At 49.4% G+C, this 25,986-nt stretch overlaps 1 protein-coding gene across 5 annotated transcripts in view; it reads left to right on the top strand.

Annotated features, from left to right (window-relative positions):
- Positions 1 to 2,641: 2,641 nt before the first annotated feature.
- Positions 2,642 to 25,986, top strand: part of SH3KBP1 (SH3 domain containing kinase binding protein 1) — a 315,550-nt gene continuing 292,205 nt past the window's right edge. For 3 of the 5 annotated variants that reach the window (XM_036912854.2, XM_036912855.2, XM_036912853.2), the window contains exon 1: positions 2,643 to 2,966. In XM_036912854.2, coding sequence (XP_036768749.2) covers positions 2,963 to 2,966 — 4 coding nt within the window. In that variant the 5' untranslated portion in view covers positions 2,643 to 2,962. Of the gene's footprint in view, positions 2,967 to 25,986 lie in introns of all 5 variants that reach the window. The other 2 variants (XM_036912856.2, XM_036912857.2) reach the window with 2 other exon arrangements.

Genomic DNA, 25,986 nt, shown 5'->3' with positions numbered 1-25,986 from the left:
AGGAAGCATACCTAGATCAGGGTGTAGGGACACAGTGCTCTGATTCAAGAAGGAAAAGGTATGCCCTGAAATAGACCAGAGACAAAACAGGACACAAAAGTTCAGGTCATCTGTGTTCACCTGCAGGAAGCTGGGAAAAAAGTACACGAAAAGCCTGTCTTCCCCGTGTAGGACAGAGAGATGAATAAGATTAAGCAGGATATAAGACAAGCTGCTGATGTTTTTTTTTTAAATTCAAGTATCACTGATACACAATCTTCTATTGGTTTCAAATACACAACCCAGTGGTTCAACAGTCACCCATATTACCAAGTCCTCACCCCCCACAGGGCGGTCACTGTCTGTCAATGTAGTAAGATGTTACAGAATCATTAACTGTATTCTCTGTGCTGTACTACCGTCCCCATGACCAGCCTATATTGCGATTGTGAATTATTGTGCCCCTTAATCCCCTTCCCCCTCACCCCCCAGCCCCTTCCCCGTGGTAACCACTAGTCCCTTCCTGGTGTCTATGAGTCTACTGCTGTTTTGTCCCTTCTGTTTTACTTTGTTTTTATGCTCTGATGTGTTTGTTTTTGTTTTGTTTTGAGCCCTACAGAGTTCAGCCACCAGTTCTCTAGTTTAGATGTTCTGGAGTCTGCAACATCCAGGTAACTACAGTCATGGCTGGTATCTTCAACAGTGTTCAGAGACTTTGGACCCATTGCTCTGAGAATACCTGGGGCAGCCAGCCAAGGATCCTCAGCACCGAGATGCTAGTGCCCCCCAAGTCCAGCTCAGCTATTTCCATGTTGAAACAGGCCCAGTCACTTTCAGGAGTCTAAGTCCCTTCAAGAGAGGGAGAAGGTGGCCCAGTGACCCTGGACTCTGCAAAAAGAATCACCTCTGGAATTGGACAGAACCCAGACCAATTCTTCTGGGTGGGGGTTCAAGAAAAAAAGTCCCAGTAACAGTGGGCCTTAGCCAGGCTCCATGACTTTCAATGTTGGTCAACTCAAAGGTGGTATCACAAGGCCTCATCACCCTGATGTGCCCAGGCATGTAACGAGTGAGGTGGCGCGGTGCCTGGAGCAGGGATAGTTGAGTACTCACCCGTGCCTTCAGCACTGGAGTCTTAATCCACATGTTCTTTAATACCTCCCTCAGGAGTCCGCCCCTGATGTCACTACTACCTCCTCAGCAGCTGTGTGCATGGGTCTTCTGCTCCTTGATTGGTCTCCTGTTCAGACTGCTCTGACATATGCCATGAGTATTTAGAAAGATGATGTTACTGATCTTTTGTTGGTAAGACCCTGACTTTGAGGTTTTTCTTTTTTAAAGGTAGTGAAACAATTATAAGAACATCTTTTAGCAGAAATCCCAGGATGTAACCAATTTACAAGAGTTGCCCCAACATCATAGGTGAGGTCTGAGGACAGCCTTATTATATTGGGTAGGGGATCAGCTTTTATTTTGTCACCGGTGGGTCCATTAACCCCCAGCCTCCTCCATTTTTCAGGGGCCAATGATTTAATTTCTTTATTGTCTTATTTTCACTCTTCCTGAAATTTTCCCATCTATTTCACTATCTCTTCCTACCACCAGATGGTGGAAAGGGAAAAGGAAATAACGGGACTGTAAATGAATGTGGTGGCCAGCAGAGTATCTGTGGTGAAAGGTGTGGTGGTGGATGGACCCAAAAAGAAGCTTGTGAGTTACCTATGAATTCCCACGAATTTCCTGTTTTCATTTTAGTGCCCACTCAGGGGTTGGCCGCCCAGGTCTGGAGCTCAGTACGCATGATGATGCCTTGCTGGGGAGGGAGCCAGCGCTTGCCTCGGTGGATTCTTGGGTACATCAGAGCCTGGGAACATGGCTGAGCAACCACACCCCATCCAGGCCAGACATGGGGTGTGGGGTTGGGGGGGTCCTTGCGAGGGTGTGTGTATGGCGATGTGCCCCACCGGCCCGGCTGTGCTCTTCTCTGTGTTTCCGCTTCTCCTTCACCACCTCCTACTTGCCAAACTCGCACCTGGCCCAGCGGTTCCCACGCTGCACTGAAGGGACTTAGCTCCCTCCATAGGGACCCCTTTTCCTTCCTTCCAACAGCCCCCTCCGTGAGGCCTTGTTTTGGGTTGCCCTGAGCCCTGGGGTTGCCTGCCATCACCCTCGGCAGGTGTTCGGCCCCTCCCCTAGCCCGTCCTCCCCCCTGTCCTCGCACCCTCGGGGTGGGCGGCTTCCACTTCCTTTCCCACGTGCCCCTCCATTCGGACGCCCCCTTTCCCACGTCGCCCCCTCCTTCAGTCTCGAGGAGTCTCGCGGCACTTCCCGGGGCGTTAGCAGAGTCGCCTTGGATTGAGGGTGGCCTCGAGGAGGTGGGTCCTCCCCAGCGGGCGGTGAGGGGAGCGGCCCGAGGGCCGCAGTAGTAGGGACGCCCCGGACGCCAGCCCCGCCCCGGAGAGGCCCCGCCCCTCGCAGGCTCCTCCCCGGCCCCAGCAGCCGCGCGTCCCCGGCAGGCGGAGCCGCTGGAGCAACGCGGCGGTGGCGTGGAGCGGGCGTGGGGAGGCGGAGCGGGCGTGGGGGGGCGGAGCGGGCGGCGCGGCCGCGGCTGCTGGGCACTGGGCTGGGCGGCGCTTTTTTTTTATTTTTTCGCAATTTCCACTAGCAGGGAGCAGGAAACCCGGCGCAGCCGGGCGCAGCGGGCCGCGATGCAGCAGCAGCAGCAGCAGCAGCAGGAGTCGCCCCGGGGCAGCAGCGGCAGCAGCAGCAGAGGCAGCAGCGGGCGGCGCTGAGCCGCGGCCGCCGCCGCGACTGAGCAGAAAGCCGGCCCAGCTGCCGCAGCGTTCCGAGCCCCGGTCCCGGAGCCCCGATCCCCGCGTCCGCCCGGAGCCCCGCGCAGCGATTGCGGCGCCCCGGCCCCCGCGCCCGCCTCCGCCAACTTTCACGCTGCCTCGGCGACCCGGCCCGGCCCGGCTCGACGCCAATGGGTGAGTGGGGGGGCGCCCGGGCGCCCGGGTGCCCATCTCGCCCCGGGGGCGGCGTGCCTGTCCCAGGACAGTGGAGCTGGGAGGGCGCCCGGAGGGCAGGTCCTGGCGGGTGACATCGCGGTAGGCACCCTACATGCCTCGCGCACCCCCGTTCACTCCCACTCGCGCCCGTGTCCCTGCCGAGCCCGCGCGGCGCCAGCGGAAACCCAGTGGGGGCCTGAATGGAGGATCGCGGGGGCCAGCCCCGGGCGGCTGAGGCTGAGGGACGCAGGGGGTGTGGTTGGTTCTTCGGGTAGGCGGGGAGAGTTTGGTCTTGGCCATTTTCTGGTCCCAGGGAGCTCTCCTCAGCGCTGGTGAGGTTGCTGGTGGGCTCCGGCCCTGCGTGGGGCTCGCGGTACCCGCTTGGCCCCGCGTGGGGGAAGCCAAAATCTCCGGGTCTCGGGGCGGCCGAGGGGCCGGGTTGCCTTGGCTGGGGGACCGACGTGGTTGGAGTGGGGTGGGGGGAAACGCCCCAGAAGCCGGCCTCGCGTGCCGTTCTCGGGTCCTGAGCGCCTGATGCGCCTTCCTTGGCGCCCCGCTTCCTCCCCGCCCTGATCCGCTCTGCCTGCGGTCCTTCTCCCAGCTGGGTGAGCTCTCTGCTTCGTGATGCTGAGGCCACTTCCCACATCTCAAGTCTGCAGGCTTGGGGAACTGGAAAAGGTGATCCAGTCCTTGATTTATTTGATCCGGGTCCAAGTAGGCAACTAACCGTTAGGCCCCCTGGGTCTCACCTGAGTATTGGATCCACCTTGCCATGGGGACCTGTCATTTTAATGGGACAAGGAGGTCTCTTTGCCTGTGCTTTTAAACGTTTGGCCCACCCAGGTGATACTCTTGTTGGCAGCCAGTCTCTGGTTTTCATGCCTCTGGCAGATTATTTTGGGGTGTTTCTAGGCCAGACATAGGAAGGCTAGAAATTATAATAAATCATAATAAAGTGAGACCTTTCTGTGTTCAGGTAATACGATTTGGGTAGGTGGGCCAGAGTGATGATGCTCCTGAAGACCGGTGCACTGGGAAAGGGGAGGGTTAACTCCCTCAGCTGTTGACAGGCAAAGTTAAAATCCCATTTGTGGTCATTTGCCACAATGATTTTCCTTTCCTAAACTGGTAAAATGATGGTCTCTCAGCTTCAATGTCACTTTTTTCTGAGTGCCTTCTCTTAAGTCCCGAGCCACCCCCAGTCTAAATTAGTTCCTCTCTGTTACCCTCTCTCCTTTAGCACCTTTTCTTTTTGTATAGCAGCATTACATATTCATTTGAGTTTAATATTTATCTCCCCTCCTGTAAGCTCCACGACCATAGGGGACAGCACTGTGTTGTACCGTTTTGCTCAGCAGTGTTTTCTTTGGTGCTTGACACAGAGCAGGCCCTAAATATTTACTGGATGAATGAATGAGTGAATGAATGAATAAGGGGGTATGAAACCCTCCTACTCAGTGGAAGACAGACACCTAGCTCAGCCCTCTTGTCTCTTTTTTGCTGTGGCACCTAATAAGATGATTTAGTTTATTAACAAAAGTATGTACTTTAAACACCACCAATCATTTTCGTAACAGATTGGTTTCTCCTGAGGTAACCAAAAATGATCATCTTTCTTTTTGGGTGAGTCACCAAGAAGGTTGCATGAAAAAAGAAGTTAGATCCAAAAGTCTTCTCTGGTGGCTGGACTGTGCTTTCTATATCTTAGTGGGAAGAGGACCAAATCTCATTTAAGGACAAACAGACCTGTTATTCATTCAAGCCAGAACTGTTTTCATTATCCAGCACCTCGTAAGAAACTCTGAGAGTGCTTCTGCAGGTTATAGTCCTTTCAAGTTTGGTCTTTTTTTTTTTTACTGTAACTGTTACAAAAGTGGGGGTGGGAGTATGGGCGCAGAAAGTGATTTTCATTTATGTCAGGTGTTAACACTTAGAGGCGATAAGATTAAAACGAATGCTGTCATTTAATTCATTAAAATTTACAGTGGGATTTAAGGTGCTTATAGTGGTTTGTGGCTAAAGATCACCTGCTGTTTTCTATAGCATCTTCAGCAACATATTTGTGATGAAGTACAGGTGTTGAACAATTGATTCTTTGTATCTTTCCATGGAGCCACTTGACAGGGCCATTTCTGAAGCGGGTGTGTGTACTCAGGCACACCTTCTCCCCGGTCCCCCAAGTCTCTTTGGTTTTCAGGGAGATTTGTCCAGTTTATCGATTTGATACACTTGCATTCTTACCTGACCTGATAAAGATTTTTTTTCTGTTGATGGCTAACACAATAAAACTGTATGATAAAGTCTTTGATCTGAAAAATAACTGAGAAGCATCAAATCCCTATCTCTGAAATGAAGCCAGTTAGTTGTGAAATGGCCTCTTACAAAAGATCACTCAGAATGGGCCCCCTGAGCTGGCAGGGAGATGCCTACAGTGCCAGATACAGGGAAAGCCTCCTGTAGTTACAACTGCACAAATATTATTATGATCCGAATCTGTGAATAGTGAAAGATTTGCAAGCCCAGCAGATGATTTTCATTTAAAGAATTCCAGAGTAACAACAAAGTTTGTACCGTTCTTGGCAATGTATTGTTTTGGTGGTAGACCGCTTTATGCTAAACTAAAGCTAAAATGAATGTAACAAGTTGGCCACTAATAGCAGCAGTCTGGAGTTAGAAATAGAAGGAAAGGCTCCACCTTTTTTGTTCATGACCTTTACCCCATCCCTTATAGCCATTGTGGCATAGGCAAAGCCTGGCTACAGTCCTGGTTGCACAGATCTTTATTTCTTCTCTGACCACTTCAATTCCGTGTTTGCATAACTGACATTCTCATCAACTCTTGTATTTGTAACTGTTTTAAAGTAGGTTGCATCCAGTGGTCAGTATTCATCCATCTAGCTATCCAGTATTTATTGAACACCTACTTTGTGCCAGGCATTGTTGCTGTGAACAGGTGCACGACACACACTCACCTGCTGGCTTGGGCTTCTCATTCTAGTGGAAGAGGCAGGTTGAATGCAGTGTTCCTACCAATATGTAATTATGAGCCACGACAGGTCTCAGGAGATGAGAGAGGGGGAATCTGACTTAGGGTGCAGAGAGGTAAGGACAGTTTCCTTGAGGAGACTGTGAGCAGGAACCTGAGAATAAGTAGGAGTCATCACTGCCCTGTAGCCACCCCCCCCACCCCCCAGTGTACCCAGAGTGGAGCAAGCCTGTTCCCCTCCTTGCAGCGCGGGAGAATGCTGGCCACAGGAAGCGTGGGGCAGTGTGGAGAGGGGCCCTTAGACAGGAGCACACATACCATCAGCCTGTGTCAGGGCCTGTGGGAAGCTGGAAGCCAGGCGCTGCCTGGATTGGATGCTGTCAGGAAGCAGGGGTCATTTCATGGTCGGGTGTCTGAATAAATCTTATCTAGAAGCTGGAAAGACTGGACAAAGGCTGTGACTGGTGAAGAAGCAGCAGTCCCTCCGAAGAGCCGGGACTGGGGATGTCTGGACAAGGTTCACTTGCTCTTGGTGTTCAGACATGGCTACGGGCTGGTCTGGCCCATCCCAGTGACAGGGCGGCCTTGTCTGATGCTGGTGTTCTGGGAAATTGTTCATGTTCAACAGGAGGGTGCCCAGCCAGCTCCTGGATGGCAGGGACTGCTTTTCTCCATCTCCAAGTTAACGAAGTGGTAAGTGGGGCCCTGGAATGTGGGAGTTAGGAGGGAATGTCTTTCTAGGTATATTCTGTGGCTACTTCCTTAATATCAGCCAGCTCTAGTCTGGGGACTGTTCAGTGTTAGGCAGAATGGACAACTGAATTGCTGTACCAGGGGAGTTGGCGCAGAGTAACACAGAGCCAGCTGCTGAGGACCAAGAAGCTGCTGAGTTTTAACAGGAAAGATGCAGGGCAGGCAGATACTATCTTTTCAGTGGGAGAGGAGAGCGTCTACTGCAGTGGTTCTGAGAGTGTAGTCCCCCCGCCGGCAGCAGCAGCCTCCCTGGGGGCTTGGGGGCCTGTTAGGGACCCAAATGCTCTGTCCCCAATTCTACCCACCAAATCAGGAACTCTGGGGGTGGAGCCCAGCAATCTGTCTTTGAAGGCACCTTCCAGGAGGTTCTGACGCATGGTCAAGGTCAAGCGTAGAACCTCCTTGCCTTGCTGGTGAGGAAGCCGAGGTCCAGGATGGATGGGCCACTGAAGAGGGTATGGGCACTCGGGCCATAACATAGGATGCTGTTATAAGTGACCCATGACCTTGGAGAAGGAGAAAAATATGCTTCTGATTCAGAACAAAGCTCTTGAGGAATTACTAGAACAGTACAGTGTTGATTCTTCCATGACCTCCAAGACCTGGGCATTAGTGACATCACTTGGCCCATCTCAGTGTCAGTCACTTGGTCTTTTACCAGAGTATCATACAGGCCTTTCCCATAGTCCTTCTTTTCCCTCCATCTGTGTTAGAAGGGAAATTAAAAATATGTTGTTGATATTATTGGGGTTTTTGATATTTGTTCATGATTGACCTATATTAGTTTCTGATTGCTGCTGTAACAAATTACCACACACTTGGGCCCTAAAAACACCACACATTTATTATCTTTAAAGTTTTGGACATCAGAAGCCCATCACAGTCTCACTGGGCTGCGATCAAGAGGTGAGCAGGGCTAGGCTCCTTCTAGAGGTTGCAGGGGAGAGTCCCTTTCCCTGCCTTTCCAGCCTCTGGAGTTCTGCATTCCTTGGCTGGTGGCCCCATCCATGTTTCAAGCCAGTAGTAGCTGGGCCAGTGTCTTTCTTATAGCACTTTGCTACTGGCTGTCCTGTCTCCCTCTCCCACATTTATGGAGGGCCAGAATCGCACCTGTCTGGTCACTGTGTCCCTGTGCCTGGCTCATGGGAAGCCTAAAATTAGTATGGTTGAGTTAATTCTTATTCCTAACCTTTTAGCTAACTTCACCCAAGGATGTCTTAGATAACTCAAACAGAGCACATTGTAAGCTGAGCTCAGCATTTCTCCTCCATAATACCTGTCCTGGCTCTTGGCTTCCCCACTTCCTCGAGGGTATTACCCCCTTTCCTGTCACTTCCAGGGGTGTTCCACTGTTTGCCTTGCCTCTTTTTCCTTCCCCTCTCCCCTCTTGCAGCCCCTTTCCAATGTACTGTCAAATCCCAAATGTTTCTGGAATGAGCCTCATGTCTCTACCCTTCCACAGATGCTTTAGATCTGCCTGAGCAGGAATGAATGACTTAGCAGAGCCTTCCTGCAGCTCAGTAGCCACCCCTCCTCACCTTTCTAGTTCCACGCTCGTTCAGGTGTCTGAGCCTCTCCCACATTGTTCCCTTGATGGGAACGGATTTCACGCTCTTCTCTGCCTTCTAGTCTCCTGTATTAGTTTCCTCTTGCTGCTTTAACAATTCACTACTTGAAACAATATAAATTTGTGATCTTACACTTTTGGATGCCAGAGGTCTAAAATGGGTTTTTCTGGGTGGAGATGCAGGTGTCAGCAGAGCTGTGTCCCTTCTGGAGGCTCTGGGGGAGAACTCATTCCTTGCCCTTCCCACCTTCTAGAGGTGGCCCACATTCCTTGGCTTGTGGTGCACCACTGTAGCCTGTGCTTCTGTCCTCACATCTCCTTCTCTCTTACTCTGACCCTCCTGCCTTTCTTTTGTAAGGACTGTTGTGTTATATGGACCCACCTGGGTAATCCAGGATGCCCTCCCTGTCTCAAGATCCCTAAGTCAGTCACATCTGCAAAGTCCCTTTTACCATGCAAGGTAACATATTCACAGGTGGTGGGGACAGCTTTGTCGGGGGGCTGTTGTTCAGCCTGTCACACCCCTCATTCATTTTTGGAGGCATGCTCCAGAGGTGGCTGTACAACACTTTGCCTCCTGTTAAGTCAGTTCGTCTCTGACTGAGTGTCCCAATTACAGCACCCTGGCTCATTGCCTGGCATACAGTAAGCGCCATATGTTACTGAATGAATGAATGAGTAACCCTTGCACTCAAGGCCGATTACTAGCTGTAATTCTCTGAGGTTACTGGCTGCCAGGAGTGTGTGTGCAATTCTGTAAAACTCCCCAGGCAGACAAGGCCTATTTGCTCACAGTTCATGGTGGCCTGCACTGCAGTGGATCAGAAAGGCAATGCCACGTGTGTCCTGTGGCTTCTATAATGAATTACAAGTTCAAGGTAGAAAATTCTCCCTGGCAGTGGTTCTTAGCCAAGCGTGATATGTCTCCCAAGGGAACATTGGGACTGTCTGGAGACACTTGGATCTCACAGCTGATTGTGGGGGGGCAGTCGGCTGGCATTGGGGGTGCAGAGGTCAGAGACACTGCTATGCATCGTCCTGTGCCAGGACAGCCTCCGCAACAGTTCTCTGGCCCCAAAGGCTCTGAGTGTTACATAGATGGTTGGAGCACCGTTTCCTTCCTTCACCGTCAGTTGCTGTGGATCGCAGCTTTTCTCTGTAGCCACAGCCTTTGTTTTATGAATGAACCCAGAACTTGCTGGAGAGCACTTCCCTTTGGCACACTCTCACCATTTTGTTCTTTGAGTGGAAAGTGTCTTAGCACAGCTCTTGCCCCTCTTCTGTCATTACCTAGGTCATGAAGCTGTTAAACTTCTTTCTCCTGTGTTTGGCTCCCCTGATGTTTTGCCTTCCTAGGGAGATGTGCTTATATGCCAGCTGCCAGGTGATGGATGGGTCCTTCTGCCATTCACGCATCGGTCCCTGGAACTGAAGAGCTGGAAAGGTCCTTGGCAGTCATGGCCCACACCATCAGGTGATCAAATGCAGACTCAGAGAGGCAAAGTGACGCAGTCTCCTAGCTGCAGAACCCAATTCCCTTCCAATATGAAAGAACTAACATGTTGGGTGCTCAGTAAGGTCAGGCTCCTGCTTCTCCCAGTGAGGATCTTCCCACAGGCTGTTGCCCCCCCAAGTTTTTATAACAGCTTTATTGAGGTAGACTTCACATATCTTCCAACTCACCCATCTAAGGTGTGCAACTCAATGGTTTTTAGTATAGTACATTAGGTTTAAAATTATGGTATAAAATACATGTAAGAAAATCTGCCTTTTCAACCATTTTTAAGTGCACAGTTTAGTGGCATTAAGTATATTCACAGCGTTGTGCAACCAGCGCTGTTACCTATTTTGAAAACTTTTTCATCACCCCTCCCTGATAAGTTCTTAACTTGAAGATTAGAATCCAGGTCTGCTGGGGGTTCCCGGACTGCCCGACTGTTTTGGAGAACATGTGACGGAAGTCCGAGGATCCTAGTTAAGATGCCATAGGAATGTAGGAAGAGGCACGTGGTTTTGCTTTTAAATGTTTCTGATGGATGTTCCCTTTGGGAGGCACTTCATTTTTGCTCTTTCCCTCCAGCCACCTCCTCGGGTGACATCCCTTTCATCCGGTGGGGGAATTCTGAATTTCCTTTTACATTCTGAAGCATTTGTAAGGTAGTTGCCTGGGTAACTTCCTTGGCAAGTATTGGGGTTCATTAAGGATATTTCAATCATGGGAGAAAACATTGCTTTGCCAAACTGGCGTCTTGAATTCAGACATAGTGGGTTGATGGAGTTACGCGATTCTTCACCTAAATTCCTGCAGCTGGCCAACGTGCACGGGCTGACTGTGAGCACTTGGTTTTCAACTTGACCATTCCTTCGCGGATAAATATCTTCAGCAGGTCTGTAGTTTTCATTAGGGGACACTTAAAGCAAAATGTAGCCTGTGGACCTTATTTTCATGATAAACTGCTTATATTTAGCCTCAGGAAGAAAAAACACCAGTAACAAAAAATCCTATGATGTTTGTCCTCACTGAACTGTGTCCAGTCGGCAAGTGAAGCTTAGTAAAGGCCTTGGCTGATTTCTGTCCAGTAGCCAGGGTAGTGGTGTGGGGCCACTGCAGGAGGCTGGTCTGTTCCCAGGTGTGGGGGGCAGGGTGGCGGGATGAAGTGCTTACTCATTTTGTATTGCTGTTTCTTCCTCAGTATCTTGGATTAAATACTATAAATATTGAAATGCTCATTAATGACTCATTTTGTATAAGAAATTTAAGTCTATAAGCACTCACCTGCAGCATGTATAGACAGTTTACATCACTATCTCCTTGAACTTCAGTACAAAAACATCAGCCCTGTGATTTTGCTGGATTTTTCTGGACTGTTCTAGACATGGAAGACTTGGGGCCCTGTTCTAGGTCTGGTCCTCTGGGACTGTACCAGTTTTATCCATCACACACCCACTCCCCTTGTGAAAAGTCTTTAATTAGCTTAGTGTCCTCCCTAATTATTCCAACTAGTTCTCATTTTTGTGCCTGGAGCTCGAAGGAGGTGCTTGAATCTTGTTTGGGATGAGAACTGGAAAAGGCCTTCCCGGCTTGTCTGTCCCCTCCCCTTAGCCAGCTTCTTCACGGATCTGCATTTCCTTCACCGGACTCTTGTGGACCCTGCTTTCTGCCTGAGCATGTAACCTGCTAGCTTCTGGATGGAATTCACTTTACACGAGTGGGCTTGCCTTTCTCCTGTTTTGATCATAAAACCCCTCCCAAAACACAACAAACAAAATGGGACAGCTTGTTACCACTTAACCAGTGATTTCTCATTGTTCCTTAGTTCTCAATAAAATATTAGATGGAGGACAGAGGTGTCAACCCAAGTACAGTCTTCAATGAGCTCATCAAGTGATACCTAAGCAGGCTGGGCAGAGCGTTTGTGAATTGGTGGCGATTTTTTAGCTTAACTGCTACCTTTGTCAAAAAAATGAAAAGGAAGTAATTAGCTTTGGGACGGTTGAGGGGAAGACTGGGGGTTTAGCGGTGTCCCCAACTGAGGAAAAAATTTGAAAGGGGAAGCAGCTCACACTGTTCATCTGTTTGTGGGGCATACAGGCTACAGCTGCTTGCTGGAGAAACATTAAGGTTGTTTTTAAAGTTAGGTTTTAGAGTAGGTTATACATCCAGATGATTCAAAATTCGAAAGGTGAAAAGTGCTTCCAGTGAAAAGACTCCTCCCATTGCAGTCCTCCAGCTGACCCTCCCACAGGCTGTCAGTATTTTCTTTCTCGTGAATTCTTCCAGGGAGCTTCACGCATATACCAGGAGATAGGTATTTCTGTCATTTCCCCCTCCCCTCTTTTTCACATCGTTATTAGTTGATGATGAGACGACTTCTATCTAGCTGGTGATTTCCTTTCCCTGGGGATGTGCCTTAGGAAGAACTGTATGCCTGGGTGCTCCTTATCCAGTTTTGATGGAGGGATAGGCGCACCGTGGAAGAGTTCCTTAGGAGACTCTACTGGGTTTTCCTGAGTCTCATGTGATCTGGGTTCGTAACTGGTAGAAACTTTGTCCTGGATCTTGACCAGTTGAGACCTTGTTTCTCAGCTCAGTTAGGTCTTTCCTACTTTCGTATTGCATGTGTGTAGTAAGGACTTTCTTCAAGTGAGGAAGCCAAGTAGAGCCTGCTAACCTGAGAAGGGGGTTGTTAAAGAGCCACGAGGACCTCTTGTGCAGCCCAGGAGCCCCACGAAGCCCAGGACCCAGGGATGGGCTGGCCGCCCTCTGGCTGTCTCCTCCCTGCCCTGTCCCCTCTCTTCTTTCTGCGCAGGTCATCCATGGGACACATGCCACAATTCAGCACTTGCTAAGAGTGACTTCATTCGGGCCCATTCCAAATTGCCATTAGCTGGACTCTGAGCAACTAGAGTGGGTGTCGCCTGCTCGGCACCTGCCTCCCTGAGGGGAGAGATGTGGCCAGTTCCAGTCCCCTGTGTTTAAGGAGGGTGGCCTTGGTGCCAGGTATGTGCTCAATGCTGGGCCACAGTGGTGACCCCAAGGAAGCCCTGCCCCTGGGTTGCAGAGCCAGTGAGATGGGGGTGCAGGTGGGGGTAACTCTTTCGGGGCACCATAAATGTGGATGCTTGAACCCCCAAGCCAGGATGCCTGGAGGTACCCTGTGCCCATTTCTCCCAGCTTTCTCTTGGCAAAGAGGCGGTTGGTGTGAGGTGGTGCTAGAGCCTTCGAGCATGTTCCATCCACCTTTGGAGTCCCTTTGACAAGGCTCCCCTGGGAAGGGCTCCTGGGGCTCCTGGCCACCTGTGCTTCCAAGTGAGGGAACAGGTGGGTTTTACCCTCAAGGTTCCCAGCCATGTGACCAAATGCAGTTTCTCCTTTTGAGTTGGCAGCACTTAAAAAGTGTGGATGTGACTTGGGGGCGTTTGGATAGGTTGGTGGTGGCATGCCATGGGGGCAGGGTACGGTTGTGACATTGTCTGGCTCTTATAGGGAAACTGTGGTTTTTTAAATGGAGGAAGAGATGAAGACATTGTGAAAAACAGCCCCTGCTTGTCAAGTTAGCACTGAGGCCTGCAGGCAGGGCCCTGACATCCTCCAGCGGCGGTCTGCCTCTCCCCCGCTCACGCGTTCTCCCCTGCCTCTCCAGGTCCCCTCACCCCCTCTCCCCCTTCCCCACACCCTCTTTACCCCCACTCTCTCACCCCCAAGCTTTCTTTTCCTTCAGACCTCCCTCTCTTCTGTCTGCCCCCATCCTCCCTTGCCCTCCCTCCCTCCTGCTCTTTCTCTCTTCCCCTTTCCCTCAGCGCCCCCCCCCCCTTTTTGCTCCTGGCTCCCCTTGGGCTTTCCCCTCCCCAGGTCTGTGCACTGCCTCCACGCCCTGTACCTTCTCCTCCCGCTCCCCCTCACTAAGCCCCTCTCTGCCTCCCCCCTCCCTCCTTCTCCCTCCCCCTCTTGCTCCCTTCCTCTCTGTCCCAGCCAACGCCCTCTGAACCCCTCCTCTGTCCCGAAAGCCCCTTGCAGTGGGCCTGCTCCCAAGCAGTACTGCCCCCTGCCTCAGGATTTCCAACTCAGCACCGCCTCCTTTGCTCCGTGAAAAGTACTGCAGCTGCTGGACGGAGGTGAAACTATCTGCTATCCCGAGCGGTCTAAGGCCCAGGTGGCCCCCGGGAAGGGGCCTGTGGGCAGGGCTCCTGCTGGCCCAGGCAGGGAGAGTGCGGTGGCCTTCCCCAGGGCAGCTCCCAGCCAGGGCGCTGCGGTCTCCCATCGAGCGTGGGAGGAGGTGCACAGGGCTCCAGGGACTGCGGGGCGTGGCGCCCATTCCGTTCCAGTATTCTCCAGCGGTAGGAAGTGTTTGTTATAAATATGCAGTGATTCTTATTGTGGGGTTGACAAATAGAAGCAGGGAATTTAAATTGACCACCTATCCGACACCCCAGCACAGCACTGCCATTTTTTTAGTGTATGTGTCTGCAAGCTTTTTACTATAGTACTTGCGCTTCTGTGTCCATGCACTGGAGTTTGTATAGTTGCATGTCCTGGGCATTTTTTCACTGAGCCTCGTAGTCATTTTCAAAGCCATTGTGTTTAGTAGCTAAATGTTTAAGTTCACGAATCTTAATTTATGTAACCATTTTCCTATCATTTGAGCATTTAGGTTGCTTCCATAATCTTGATGTTGTAAGTAGGGATGTGATGGACATAATTTTCCTTTTTATCCTTTAAGGAAATCGGGTTATAGGCAGGCTGACATTTTATATGCATTCTTTCGTTTCTGTAGCCTCCCAAATGGCTGGAATGACCCGTGATGATGATAACAAAGAGTTCAGTCCGTGGGGATCATAGTATGTGGATTGGCAGGGCACTTGCCATCCCCGTGTTTGCTTTCTGTCTTAGTTCTAGAAACTGTGCTCATGTGACTTATCATCCCTTCTGTGCTATGTATGCTTTGTGCGTGTGTGTGCGTGCACGCGTGCATGGGGGAGAGAGGTCGGGAGAGAGAGACAGTGACATGTCTGAAGGAGACTGCTGGTGGGGCCTTCATACTCCACGGTACTGAGGTGCTTAATCCTTGTGTAGTATCAGGTGTGAGATCAGGAAATACACAGTAAGAGGTGAAACCCTTGGGGTTTAGTTTCTTTTTCTTCTCACCTTCCCTCCCCCACCCCTCTTTTCACTTCCCACCTGACTGGCATTTAAAGGAGGGTTCTTTCCAGGAACCACAGGGAAAAAAAATCTGTGTTCTAAAGGCCCTGGGTCCTCAATGTGACTTCGCATTTGGCTGGGATATGGGTCCAAGTCCTGTTCTGATGAGGGAGAGGTCATGGTAATAACTTCCTGTTGTTTCCTAGCTTAGCTTTCTGTCACTGTCATATACTCCCCTCAAAAAATTGTGCTTTTAGCTTTTGAGGGTACTAGGTAAGGGTGGCTGAACCCCAGGATCCAGGTTGGAAGAACCATTTCAAAGTCTTGCCTTCTGGAGGCATCAGCTCAGTTAATGGGCAGCATTGTATAAGGTACTCATTCCTCAGCCACCACGAGCACACCAAGTGTCAGCTCATGTATGTATCTGGCAAAAAATTGGTTGAATATTTATGATGCCCTCTCAGGGCAAACTTTCTGTGGAAGTTTTAAACCTCATGATGATTCATGTCAGAAAGCATTGGCAGCTAACATGGAGCGTACACTTTCTCCTTTTGTTACCTTTTCAAATTGTCAGCATGACTGGCCTGCACTGGTAGGACAAATGACAGGTGACTCAGTACTGCCCTATATTGGAATTCAATTAAATTCTACAAGTGTTTATTGAGTGCCTGTAAAGTATAAGATCTGATAACCAGAGGAACGCAGATATCTAAAGTTCCACTCAGTGACGCATTGGAGTTAACTTTTCATTTTCCAAACTGGGGGGAGATTGTGATGTGAACATTCATGAACCACACAGTGAAACAAGCAGGTAAACGAAAGGGGGTGTTTGAAAAGTCCTGCTTATCCAGAAAGAATGAAAGGTGTCAATTTGAGGAAGACACGGCAAGTCAGAAGACAACTTTTTGAGATACAACAATGTTAAGTCAGTGTCTGAAACTCCCTCCTCGTTGGGAGGTCTAGAGAGAAACCAGAATAGGGTTTCTCAAGTGAGTAATGTGGAAGTTCCCTTCACAAGGACAATAGTTTCCAAGAATCTGTATTTTGTCTTAACCTTTAAAAATGTTTATTAGCTTTTATTTACTTATTTTTTATTACAGCCAGATATATATAACATAAAATTGACCACTTTAACCATTTTTAAGTGTACAGTTCAGTGGTATTAAGTACACTCACATTGTTGTACGACCATCACACTGTCCATCTCCAGAACTTTCTCATCTTCCTCACTTGAAACTCTGTCCCCATTAAACACTAACTGCCCGCCGGCCCCCACCCTCAGCCCCGCCAACCACCGTTTCTGCTCCTGTCTCCATGAGTTTGACTGTTTCAGGTCCCTCATGTAAGTGGAATCATACAGCGTTTGTCCTTTTGTGACGAGCTTAGTTCCCTTTGCATAATGTCTTCAAGTTTCATCCATGTTGCAGCAGGTGTCAGAACTGCATTCCTGTTTAAGTGCCTTAAACTTGTTCATAATAGTGCTACTCGAAAATACAGACACTAAGCTAGATATAAGCTCCTTTGTAGGTATCAACCTGAAACAGTCACAAATTAAGTATAAACTAACCCAGTAAAGCTCAGATCGACACTAATAGGAGACAGGATGATGTTTTTCAGAAGTGGAGTGGTTGCTGGTGATATGACAGGGCACATGCTGCTTGACGTGACACAGTCTTTTGGGCTCGCTTGGTTCCCCCATGTCTCTCTTCTCTTCAAACCACCATGAGAACCTGCCTTCATACTGAGCTGTCTGAGGCCTTTTCACTTGATTTTGTGCCTTAAAAACTGTTGTGAAAACAGAGATGATATTTAATGCCTACAGACTGTGTGTTGTGTGCATGGCGTCATCATAAAATACATACTCGTGACCCCCCGCCCTGATGTGTGCTGGCAGCTCCACCCCTCTCCCTGCCTCCTCTGCGGAAGCCAACCATCATGAGTCTTTAAAAATCAGCCTTCCCTTCTTTGAGAAATAGTTTTATCATTTCCACATGTATCTCCTAAAAGCATATTGTCTGGTTTTGCTTGGTTTTATAGTTTTACAAAACAGGCATCTCGACTGCAGAGACTTGGGATGGCTTGTTGCCTCTGATTTTATAGTCCATTTATTTTCCCTGTCTGGTATTCCAGTGTTTGAATGTGCCATTGTGTTTTTATCCTTTCTCATGGAGATGGGCTTTTGCATTGCTTCCAGTTTTTTGCTGCTGCGAATGGACTTCCTGTCACCTTCAAATAAATGTCTCTGGGTGCACATGTCCGTGGTGTTCTTAAAGGTATACAGCAGGGTTGCAGGTTGCTGGCCTTCCCAAGTAGTTGTACCAGCACATATTTCCAATAAATGGGTAAATGAACGAACTAATGGATGAACAAGAGCACATGTTCACTGAAGGAGAGAGCGTGTGGGCTTTAGAAGAGAATGCCTACTTGGTTTTCAAAGTGTGTGCTCCCAGAGTGGAAACATTTCTGCTGCTTCTGTTCCCGCCGCCATCAGGTATCCCAGATGCGTTAGGGCCTAGGCTGAATTGCTGTCACGGAGACCTCAGGATAGCACAGCTGTCTCTTTCCCTCTTGGGTCCCTGCCTGCTGACCACTGGGCTATTCAGGGCCGGTGAATGCCTTTGCTCTGCAAGGTCACTGGGGCCAGGTTCCTTCTCTCTTGTTGCTTCTCCACCATTTCTCAGGTGTTGCCTCTGTTGGCCTGGGGGGAGCTGGCTTGCCAGTGCCCAGCTCACCTTCCAGCTCCTGGGCAGAGAGAAGTGGAGGGTGAGCAGCACCCCCCCGTCAAAGGCTGTAACCTGGAAATTGCCCACCTCACTCCTACCTACCCCCATTGGCAGGAACTTGGCTGCAGGCTCAGCAGGGCCAGCTGCAGGTGAGTCTGGGGATGGTGAGCTCCAGCTGGGCAGCCACGTGCCCAACACGGGGGTGGCAGTTTCCTCTTCTTGCTCTTACAAATTGCCACAAACACAGTGGCTTCAAACAACACAGAGTTATTGTCCAGTTCAGGAGGTGGGAAGTCCAGAACAGGTCGGCCGCTCTGTGTTCCTTCTGGAGGTGCTAGAGGAGACTCGGTTTCCTTGCTTTTTGCGGCTTCAGGAGGCCGCCTGCGTGGCTTGGCTCACGGGTCCTTCCCTGCATCGCTCCAGCCTCTGCCTCTGTCATCACATCACCTTCTGGCTCTTCTGCTTCCCCGTTGCATCTTTCACAGACCCTTGTGATGACAGCAGGCCCGCCCAGGTAACCCAGGGTCTGCTCAGGATCCTCCACTTGATCATAGCTGCCAAGTCCCTTTTCCCAGACGAAGTAACATACTCACAGGCCCAGGAATTAACATATAGCCATATGTGGGGCCATTATTCTGTCTACATGATTCTGGGAGAGAAGGGTTCTGTTTCCAGAGGGAGGAAGAGGATACGTGGAGATAATTATCAGTCTCTGCTGTGCCGTGCCATTGCATTTTTTGCCAATCTCACAGCTGTGGGTCTATTTCAAAGGTATTAAATTATCAGAGCTGATGGGCTTGCTGAAGAGCGGACTTTGTTTCTCATACTTTGTGATTCTTGGGGTTCACACGTGTAAATAATCACAAAAGCAAACCGTGTTTTTGAGGTCTGCACCCTTTCTCGCCAGTGGCAGTGTCCTCCGTCAGTCGTCTGTTTGCCGCATGCCTTCCGTGAAGGCTGTTTGCAGCTGCTCTTCTCCTTGGAGTTCCCCCCGGGGGCTAATAGAGGAGCTGGTGTCACTAGCTTTAAATATGTGCTGTAGACTAAGAGCCTGACACATAGTAGGGGCTCAAATGAGTTACGAATAAGCAACAAAGTAAGGCCACACCAGCACACTGTGCCAGAGCCCTCTCAGGTGTAAAGACCCCCTCATCATGCATTTTGTGCACACAGCAGGTACACAGATCAAACTCCCCTTTCTCGATACTTTGGCCCTCCAGCTTGTGCGTTCATCTGTTCTGTGTGTGTGTGTGTGTGTGTGTGTGTGTGTGAGAGAGAGAGAGAGACAGAGAGAGAGAGAGAGAGAGAGAGGCGGACAGACACACATATACACACAGATTTTTTTGGCATATGCTATGGATTGAGTGTTGGTGTCCCCACAAACTTCACATGTTGAAGCCCTGCTCCCCAGTGTGATGGTATTTGGAGGTGGGGCTTTGGGAAGGTGAGTCTGTCGTGAGGGTGGAGCCCTCCTGATGGGGTTAGTGCCTTTAGAAGAAGAGACAGGAGAGAGCTTGTTTTCCCCATGTGAGGAAACCAGGAAGAGGGCCCTCACCAGAACCTGACCATGCCGGGGCCCTGATCTTGGACTTCCAGTCTCCAGGACTGCAAGGTGGTATCGGTGTCAGAGCAGCTCACACCAAGCCTGGGAGAGAAGGGGCAAACGTGAGAACTATGGTGGCATCTGTTTGTCACTGCCTGAGTTCGTCTCTTTGGCAAAAGACTGCAAATGTTTATATCACTGTTGATAGATACACAGAGTTTGGAAAATGACCATTTGAATCTCCTGCAATTATAGAGTTTTTCTTCTGTCAGAGTGTAGAAACAGCAAAAACAAACCAGTACTTCTCTCTCGAACAAATTCAGAGTATCTTCGAATGGAGTGCTGGGCTCAGTTGTGTGGCCTGAGAGTGGGTGCTGAGAACATTGGGCTTATGAGCAGTAAGGCTGTGGGAAGGGTCTTAGCTGTGGGGCATGTCCTGGAAGTTCAGTAGAAAATAACCTTAGGATTGTTAGAGCTGTGAGAGCCACACCACCTGTCTCAGAGTGGCTCATACTGTTTTACAAATACAGGATAGCTGATGTTTGAGAACCAGACTGAGATTTCACATCACACCTTTGGTCCCTAGTTGCTCTTAAACACCAAGTCTTCTGGTAACCGTGGGCTGGCATTCCTGCCTGGCTGCAGTCATGGCAACTCTGTTGAGGTGGGTGAGCATGTGGCTTCAGTTTACTACCACTCCCTATTGCCTCCCAGACATGAGCTGTGATTGACGGTCACTTACTAGAGATAATCAGGCTCATGATGTTGTTCCCGGATCTCCTTACCTTCTTGGGTACCCTGCCTACCCAGTAGGCCATGAGTTGCCGTTCAAATACGCACAACCTCAAGACTTCGAATTCTCTCCTGAAATTACAACCGGATTGTGCTTTCCTTGGTGGGGCTGAATAATTATTTCAGAGAGTTGCTGGAAATTTGCAGGTCACAAGGACTATGTGAACCTCTAGGTGGAACTGCTATTTAGTGACTGACACCAGGTCACTCTCCTGTGAATGTTCCAGTCACACCCAGCAGGGCTGGTATGTTGTTTTGCATCTGATATCTTCATCCTGCCATGTGTATGTGTATGTCGGGCCCATGAGTGAGAAATACCAATAGTTCCCAAACTCCCAGGCTCTTCCCACTCATCTGAGCCTTAATTTGAACACCAAAGCACCACCAGGGTCTGCTGTACTTTCCTTAGGCAGGTGTCATCACTAACCCTTGGCTCTATGCTAGATGTGCCTTGGGAGCTGCCATTTAAACATAGATTGTCCTGTGAAGAGCACCCAGGTGGTGGGCCCTCAATGGTAGGAAAAGACACCTAAAGGCACAGTGTGGCCGGAGAGTTCTGAATCAACCCCATTAGGGCTGTATTTTAGGGGAGGGATATAAGTAAGTAAAACCAGAGTTAGTTTAGGGAATGCTATGGGAAAGCAAGTTTCCTCACTCCTCGAGGAGGCAGGGGGTAAGAGCAGGAGGAGTAGGGGGGAGAAGGGGGAGGAGGGGGAGGGACGGGGTAAAAGTGGGATGGGAGGAGGAGGAGGGCAGGAGTGGAAGGAGGAGCAGGAGGAGGAATGGGGGGAGGAACAGGGCCTCTTCTGACTTCTGTGCTGACTCAGGTCCTCCTCTTCCCCACCCCGACAGCTGGCCGCTTGTTTTAGGAATCTTCTGTTTTCTTTCTGCCATTGATCGCTTCCTTCTGGGGGGCTAAGTCAGTAATTTGTCCAGTTTGCACCAAAGTTTGGATATGCACCATGCTGTGGTGATGACAGGAGTCCCCAGGAGTCCTGAGTGCTTCCCTGGCTCCAGCAGCGCCATCCTGGGCGCCTTTGCCTCACCTCCCCGCTCGCCCGGAGCTCTGCTGAGTCTGCCTGATCTCTTCCCTCCATATTGTCCTAGGCCCTGTCCTGGGAAATGCTGACTTCAGCCTGGAGCTGACGAGCTCTTGCTTAGGTGGAAGGGAATAGCATGCTTGACTAAAATAGGTCATGTATGCTACAGTCGTAATTTCACTTTCTTGGGTTTATAAGAAATCACCAAGTAGTAATGAGTTATTTCTTTTTGAAGGGCCATCACAAGACATCTTATTTATCTTTGCTTAACTTGGACTGCTGGAAAATGCAAGGAAATCCGATTTGTTGTAGGTACACATCATTGCCTCTTCCCTTTCCCCCTACCTTCCCCCCCTCTAACTTGGGTACCAATGCGTCTGGCAGCAGAGGAGAAGGGTCACAGCTTGAGGAGAGGGCACAGGGCATGTGCTGGCCCAGGAAGCCCCACTGGGGACTGCATGGACCCCACAAATCATGTACTTGGCACAGTGTCTCAGCCAGAATGGGCAACACAAGAAAAGTATTTATTGAATGAGTGAAGACAACGCCTGGAGTCTGACTCTGAGCCAGAGTCCTCTTTCCTCAAACCAATACTGGAAATCAGGATTTAATGGTATCACTCACATCTGCACACCTTGCATGTGGTCAGGAGCAACTGGGAAAGTTAGTGCCCCTCAAAGCCTTCCTTGCTGTGGGCTCTGCCATTTCATGAGGCATATTTATGCGTTTGGAAGTATTTCTCTTTTGAAAGACCTAAAGAAATAGGTAAAAATTGTCTGTGACCTGGTCTGAAGGACAATTTTGGTCATACCATAGCATTTGTGCCCAGACATTTCTATTGTGCATACAGGTAGCTTCTTGTGGCCCTTGATTAGCCATGAACAGACGTTTCTCTTGCATTGAACTTGTCAAGAAAAGACCAATGATTGGCTCCTTGTGTGGGGTGCATTCTGTCACTAGGACAGCTGGCAGTCTGGCCTGTTTTCCCATCTTTCCCAAAGTCTCCTTGCCGCAGATGGGTCCGCCACAGAAGAAATCTTCTACTTTGTCTTCCTTAGTTGTGGTCCATGCTGAGCCTTGCCACACTTCCTCCTGGGTACGTAAGGAAGCACATGTGTGTGCCCTGGGTTGTGCACAGTAGATCTGAGATAAGGGAGCCAGTGTGCTAATTTCCGCAGGGTTTTCACCCAGCATTTTAGGGAAGTGCTGCTGACCCCCTGTGTGCCCTGCAACAGCGGCGGCGATGTTTTCTTCTTTTCCTCTGGCTGTACTTGTCCCTGGTGTTTTTGCTTCAGGATTCTTTTCTTCCTCCCCAGGGAGTAAATGCTTAGAAAATGCTCTCTAGTCGAAAACATAAAGTCTCCAGTATCATAAACTGGTAGCAGAAAAGCTGCTGTCATTTGGCTTAATATTTTAACCATTGCTAATGGTTAAGAGATTGCAGGACGATGGCGGGTCCCTTTGGAAGCCAGTTGGGGCTGCCCAGACTGTCAGCTGTCTGCTTTCGTCAGAGTGTGAATACTCATTTGGGGACCAGCCCACTTATCACAGCCACTCCAGTCTTTCAATGCTTTCATATTTGGAGAATTGTAGGAACCATATGCTGCTTTGTAGGTAATGGAGACTTGCTAAAAATAGAGCTTCAGTGACCCACTGTTCTGGCATTGGAGATCGTGGCTTTTTCTTTTTAGACCAGCCTTTGTTAGCCCTAACTAGTTTCCAACCTGGGTACTTGGGATCACTGAGCAAGACCTATGTCAGTGGGACGCCGTTAGAGTTGGAACCCTCCTTCCCAGCTAGTTGGAATGAGAGTCCGAATCTGTTGAAATACGGAGTGCTGACCCCTGTGTGGCTGCCCATCTCCGTCCCCATCGTCTCTTCAGGTGGATTCTGTTTTGCTGTGTATTTTGGTTGCTTGCCACAAAAAACACACATGTCCAAAGGAGTGAATTCTGGGTCTCTGGAGTTTATGGCCCTGGTCAAACAAATAACCAGAACAGATGGGCGTGTACTGGCTTTGAGGCCATTGAAGAACAGAACTGAGACTCAGACCCACACACTGTGGGTTTGGGATGGTCTGAAATGGAAATTGTCATCACCATACTTAGTTGCAAGTTGGTGCATTAAGTGATTAAATGAGGTAAGAATAGGCTTCACTTCCATTGCTCATTTCATAAGTAATCTCATTTTACTATCCCCATTCTTGCCCACCTTTGGTTACAGAAATAACTCTGAGTGGGTTTTCTTTTTTAAGATCTGTGTCAAGCAGATACCTCATAAAAATGGCACAGGCGAAGTGTTCTATTTAGAATTGCCCTGTGACACAAAAACCACGTGTGTTTTCTGTCCCTGGTCACTGGTTTCATTGGAGGTAAGGCCTGAGGGAGTGGAGGCCAGTGGCAGCCAATGGTATAGAACTAGGCCTTCCTGGGAGGCAGCTTGAAAGTGCTGTGGACTTTGCCCAGATAGTTTTACTTAAGAAAGAATCACTTACTAGGCCTAAAACAAGCTACTATGACATTTGATAACTAGGTGTATTCATTTTCTATTGCTGCCATAACAAATTACCACAAAATTAGTGTCTTAAAACAACACTGACTTACCGTCTTATTCTTCTGTAGGTCAGAAGGCCGATGCAGGTCTCACTGGGCTCCTCTGTGTTGGAGAGGGCTGCATTCCTTTCTGGAGACTCAAGGGCAAATTCCGTTCCCTTGCCTTTTCTGGCACCTAGAGACTGACCACACTCTTCAGCTCATGGCCCCTTCCTCCATCCTTGAAGCCTGCTGCAGCAGGCCCTGCCCTCACATCCCATCTCTCTTCCCTTCTCTTTGCCCCCGACTTAGACTTTAAAGTATCCATAGGGTTAGATTAGCTCTACCGGGATAATTCAGCCGATCTCCCTATTTTAAGGTCAGCTGATTAGCAGCCTTAATTCCATCTGTGACTACAGGGTCCCTCTGCCAGGTATTCACAGGTTCCAGGCTCAGGATGTGGGCATGGGGAGTGGGGGGCTGTTCTGCCTATCACACCAGGGACATTGTTTTCCTTAATCTCCACATCAGTTTGGGCCACAGGGGCAGTGGCTTTGGTGGCAGCCTGTGTGACAGCTTCCATCTTGGCAGAGTTTGAGGAAGTTGAGAAGGAGGTTTCTCTTAGCCCAGCAGGCTATGAACTTTCTCAGATACCTTGTTTCTCTGTTGGACTTTCCTGGAGATGATCCTGGCTGGGACTCTCACCGAGGGCTACTGTCCCAGGGCCTCAGGGGCCTGGGGGTGGCATTGAAGGGGAGCAGGGAGTCAGGATGGCTAGTAACAGCTGGGCTGACCAGCAAGAGGGGAATGAGGAAGCAGGGGGATGAGGACAGGAAATGACAGATGAGTCTGCCCCTTGGGAGGGAGAAAATAGAAGATAGGGTTGATTACATCTGGCCCCAAAGAAAATTAAAGCATGGGCTTTTTTTGTTGTGTGCTGTCTGATTGATTCCACTATTGAGTCACTTTGCAGACTCTAAATAAATGTGTTTGGTCACATTTTGGATATCCAGTATACTCCAGCCCCTACAACCCCAGGGTCCAGTGTGGATACTTGGTGTCCCAGGGGAGGCTTGTCACCGCCTAAAGCGCTCTCTCTGGAGAGGGCAGCAGCTCAGCTCAAGACCTCGTCCCAGGAGGGCTCCACTCTGGGGAGTGTAGGCGGGGTCTGGCTCACACTCACAGAGCTGTAACTGTGTTCTCAGGAATGCTAAGAAATAATCTGTTGTGAACTGACCTAAACAGGTTTGGCCTCCAAAGAATTGTCAGATTCTCTCGGGAAACAGTTGATGGGAGCCTTGTGCATTTTTCCTATAGTCCCATGACCAGGAGGTGTGTTACAGGGAAGGCAAGTCTGACTACTCATTCAGACACTGGTCAGCGAGCAGGCAAGGACAGAGCCCTCAGTCTCTTCTTTAAGCTTGGCAAAGCTCGTGCTTTCTGCCGAAGCAAGAGACATTCAAGGCAGATGTGATGGTGTTCCAGGGGCAGGATTCAGCTACCCGCCAGGGAGGGGACAGAGCCACCTTTCATGGCTGATCACGGGCCCTGACAGGGTCCAGGGTCCCCTCTCTGAAGGGGATGGACTGCTGGTCTTGCTAGATCTTCTCCATAGTTCTTGCTAGGTTTGAGGTGCCAGCATGATGTTTTCACACAGTCCAGAGGGCAGGGAGCCATTGCTCGTTGCCATTATGCAGCTGACCTCCTCTGGAGCAGATGGACCCTGATTAGGCTTTCAAAAGCTGACCCGCCATCTCTGAGTGTTCTTTTCTGATTTGGGTACTTCAAATGCGAACTGACCGCCTTTAGGGCAGGAATGAACGATTAGACATCAATATATTACAGTGCCTATTTTTTTAAGGATGTGTTGATTTCCAAAAAAAATTTAAGTTGATTTTTCCTTTAGACTTAAGGAAAAGATGCAAAAATAGTACAGAGAGTTGCCATATATTCCTTACCCAACTGTTCACACATCCCTCATAAGGGTAGTCTGTTATCAGAACTTGGAAATCAACATTAGTGTAATACTCTTTACTAAAGATCTTAGTGAATTTCCACAGTTTTTTCTCTAACGCCTTTTTTTTGTTCTAGGATACTATCCAGGATTCCACATTACATTTAGCTGTTACATTTCCTTAGTCTCCCGTAATCTGTGACTCGATCTTTACTTGTCTTTCATGACCTTGACACTTTTGAAGAGTACTGATCAGTATTTTGTTGAGTGTCCCTCAGATGGGGTTTCCCCCTGATTGAACTGAGGTTATACTTTTTTTTATGGTGCTAAAATATACATAATATAAAATTTACAATTTTAAGTGTACAATTCAGTGGCATCAAATACATTTATGATGTTGTGCCACCATCGCCACTGTTTGCAGAACTTTTTCATCATCCCAGACAGCAACTCTGTCACCATTAAGCAGT

This window comes from Manis pentadactyla, chromosome X (genome assembly GCF_030020395.1).
Source record: "Manis pentadactyla isolate mManPen7 chromosome X, mManPen7.hap1, whole genome shotgun sequence".
NCBI lineage: Eukaryota > Metazoa > Chordata > Mammalia > Pholidota > Manidae > Manis > Manis pentadactyla.
The sequence above is the reverse complement of the archived record's forward strand: the minus strand, read 5'-3'. Positions and strand labels throughout refer to the sequence as shown.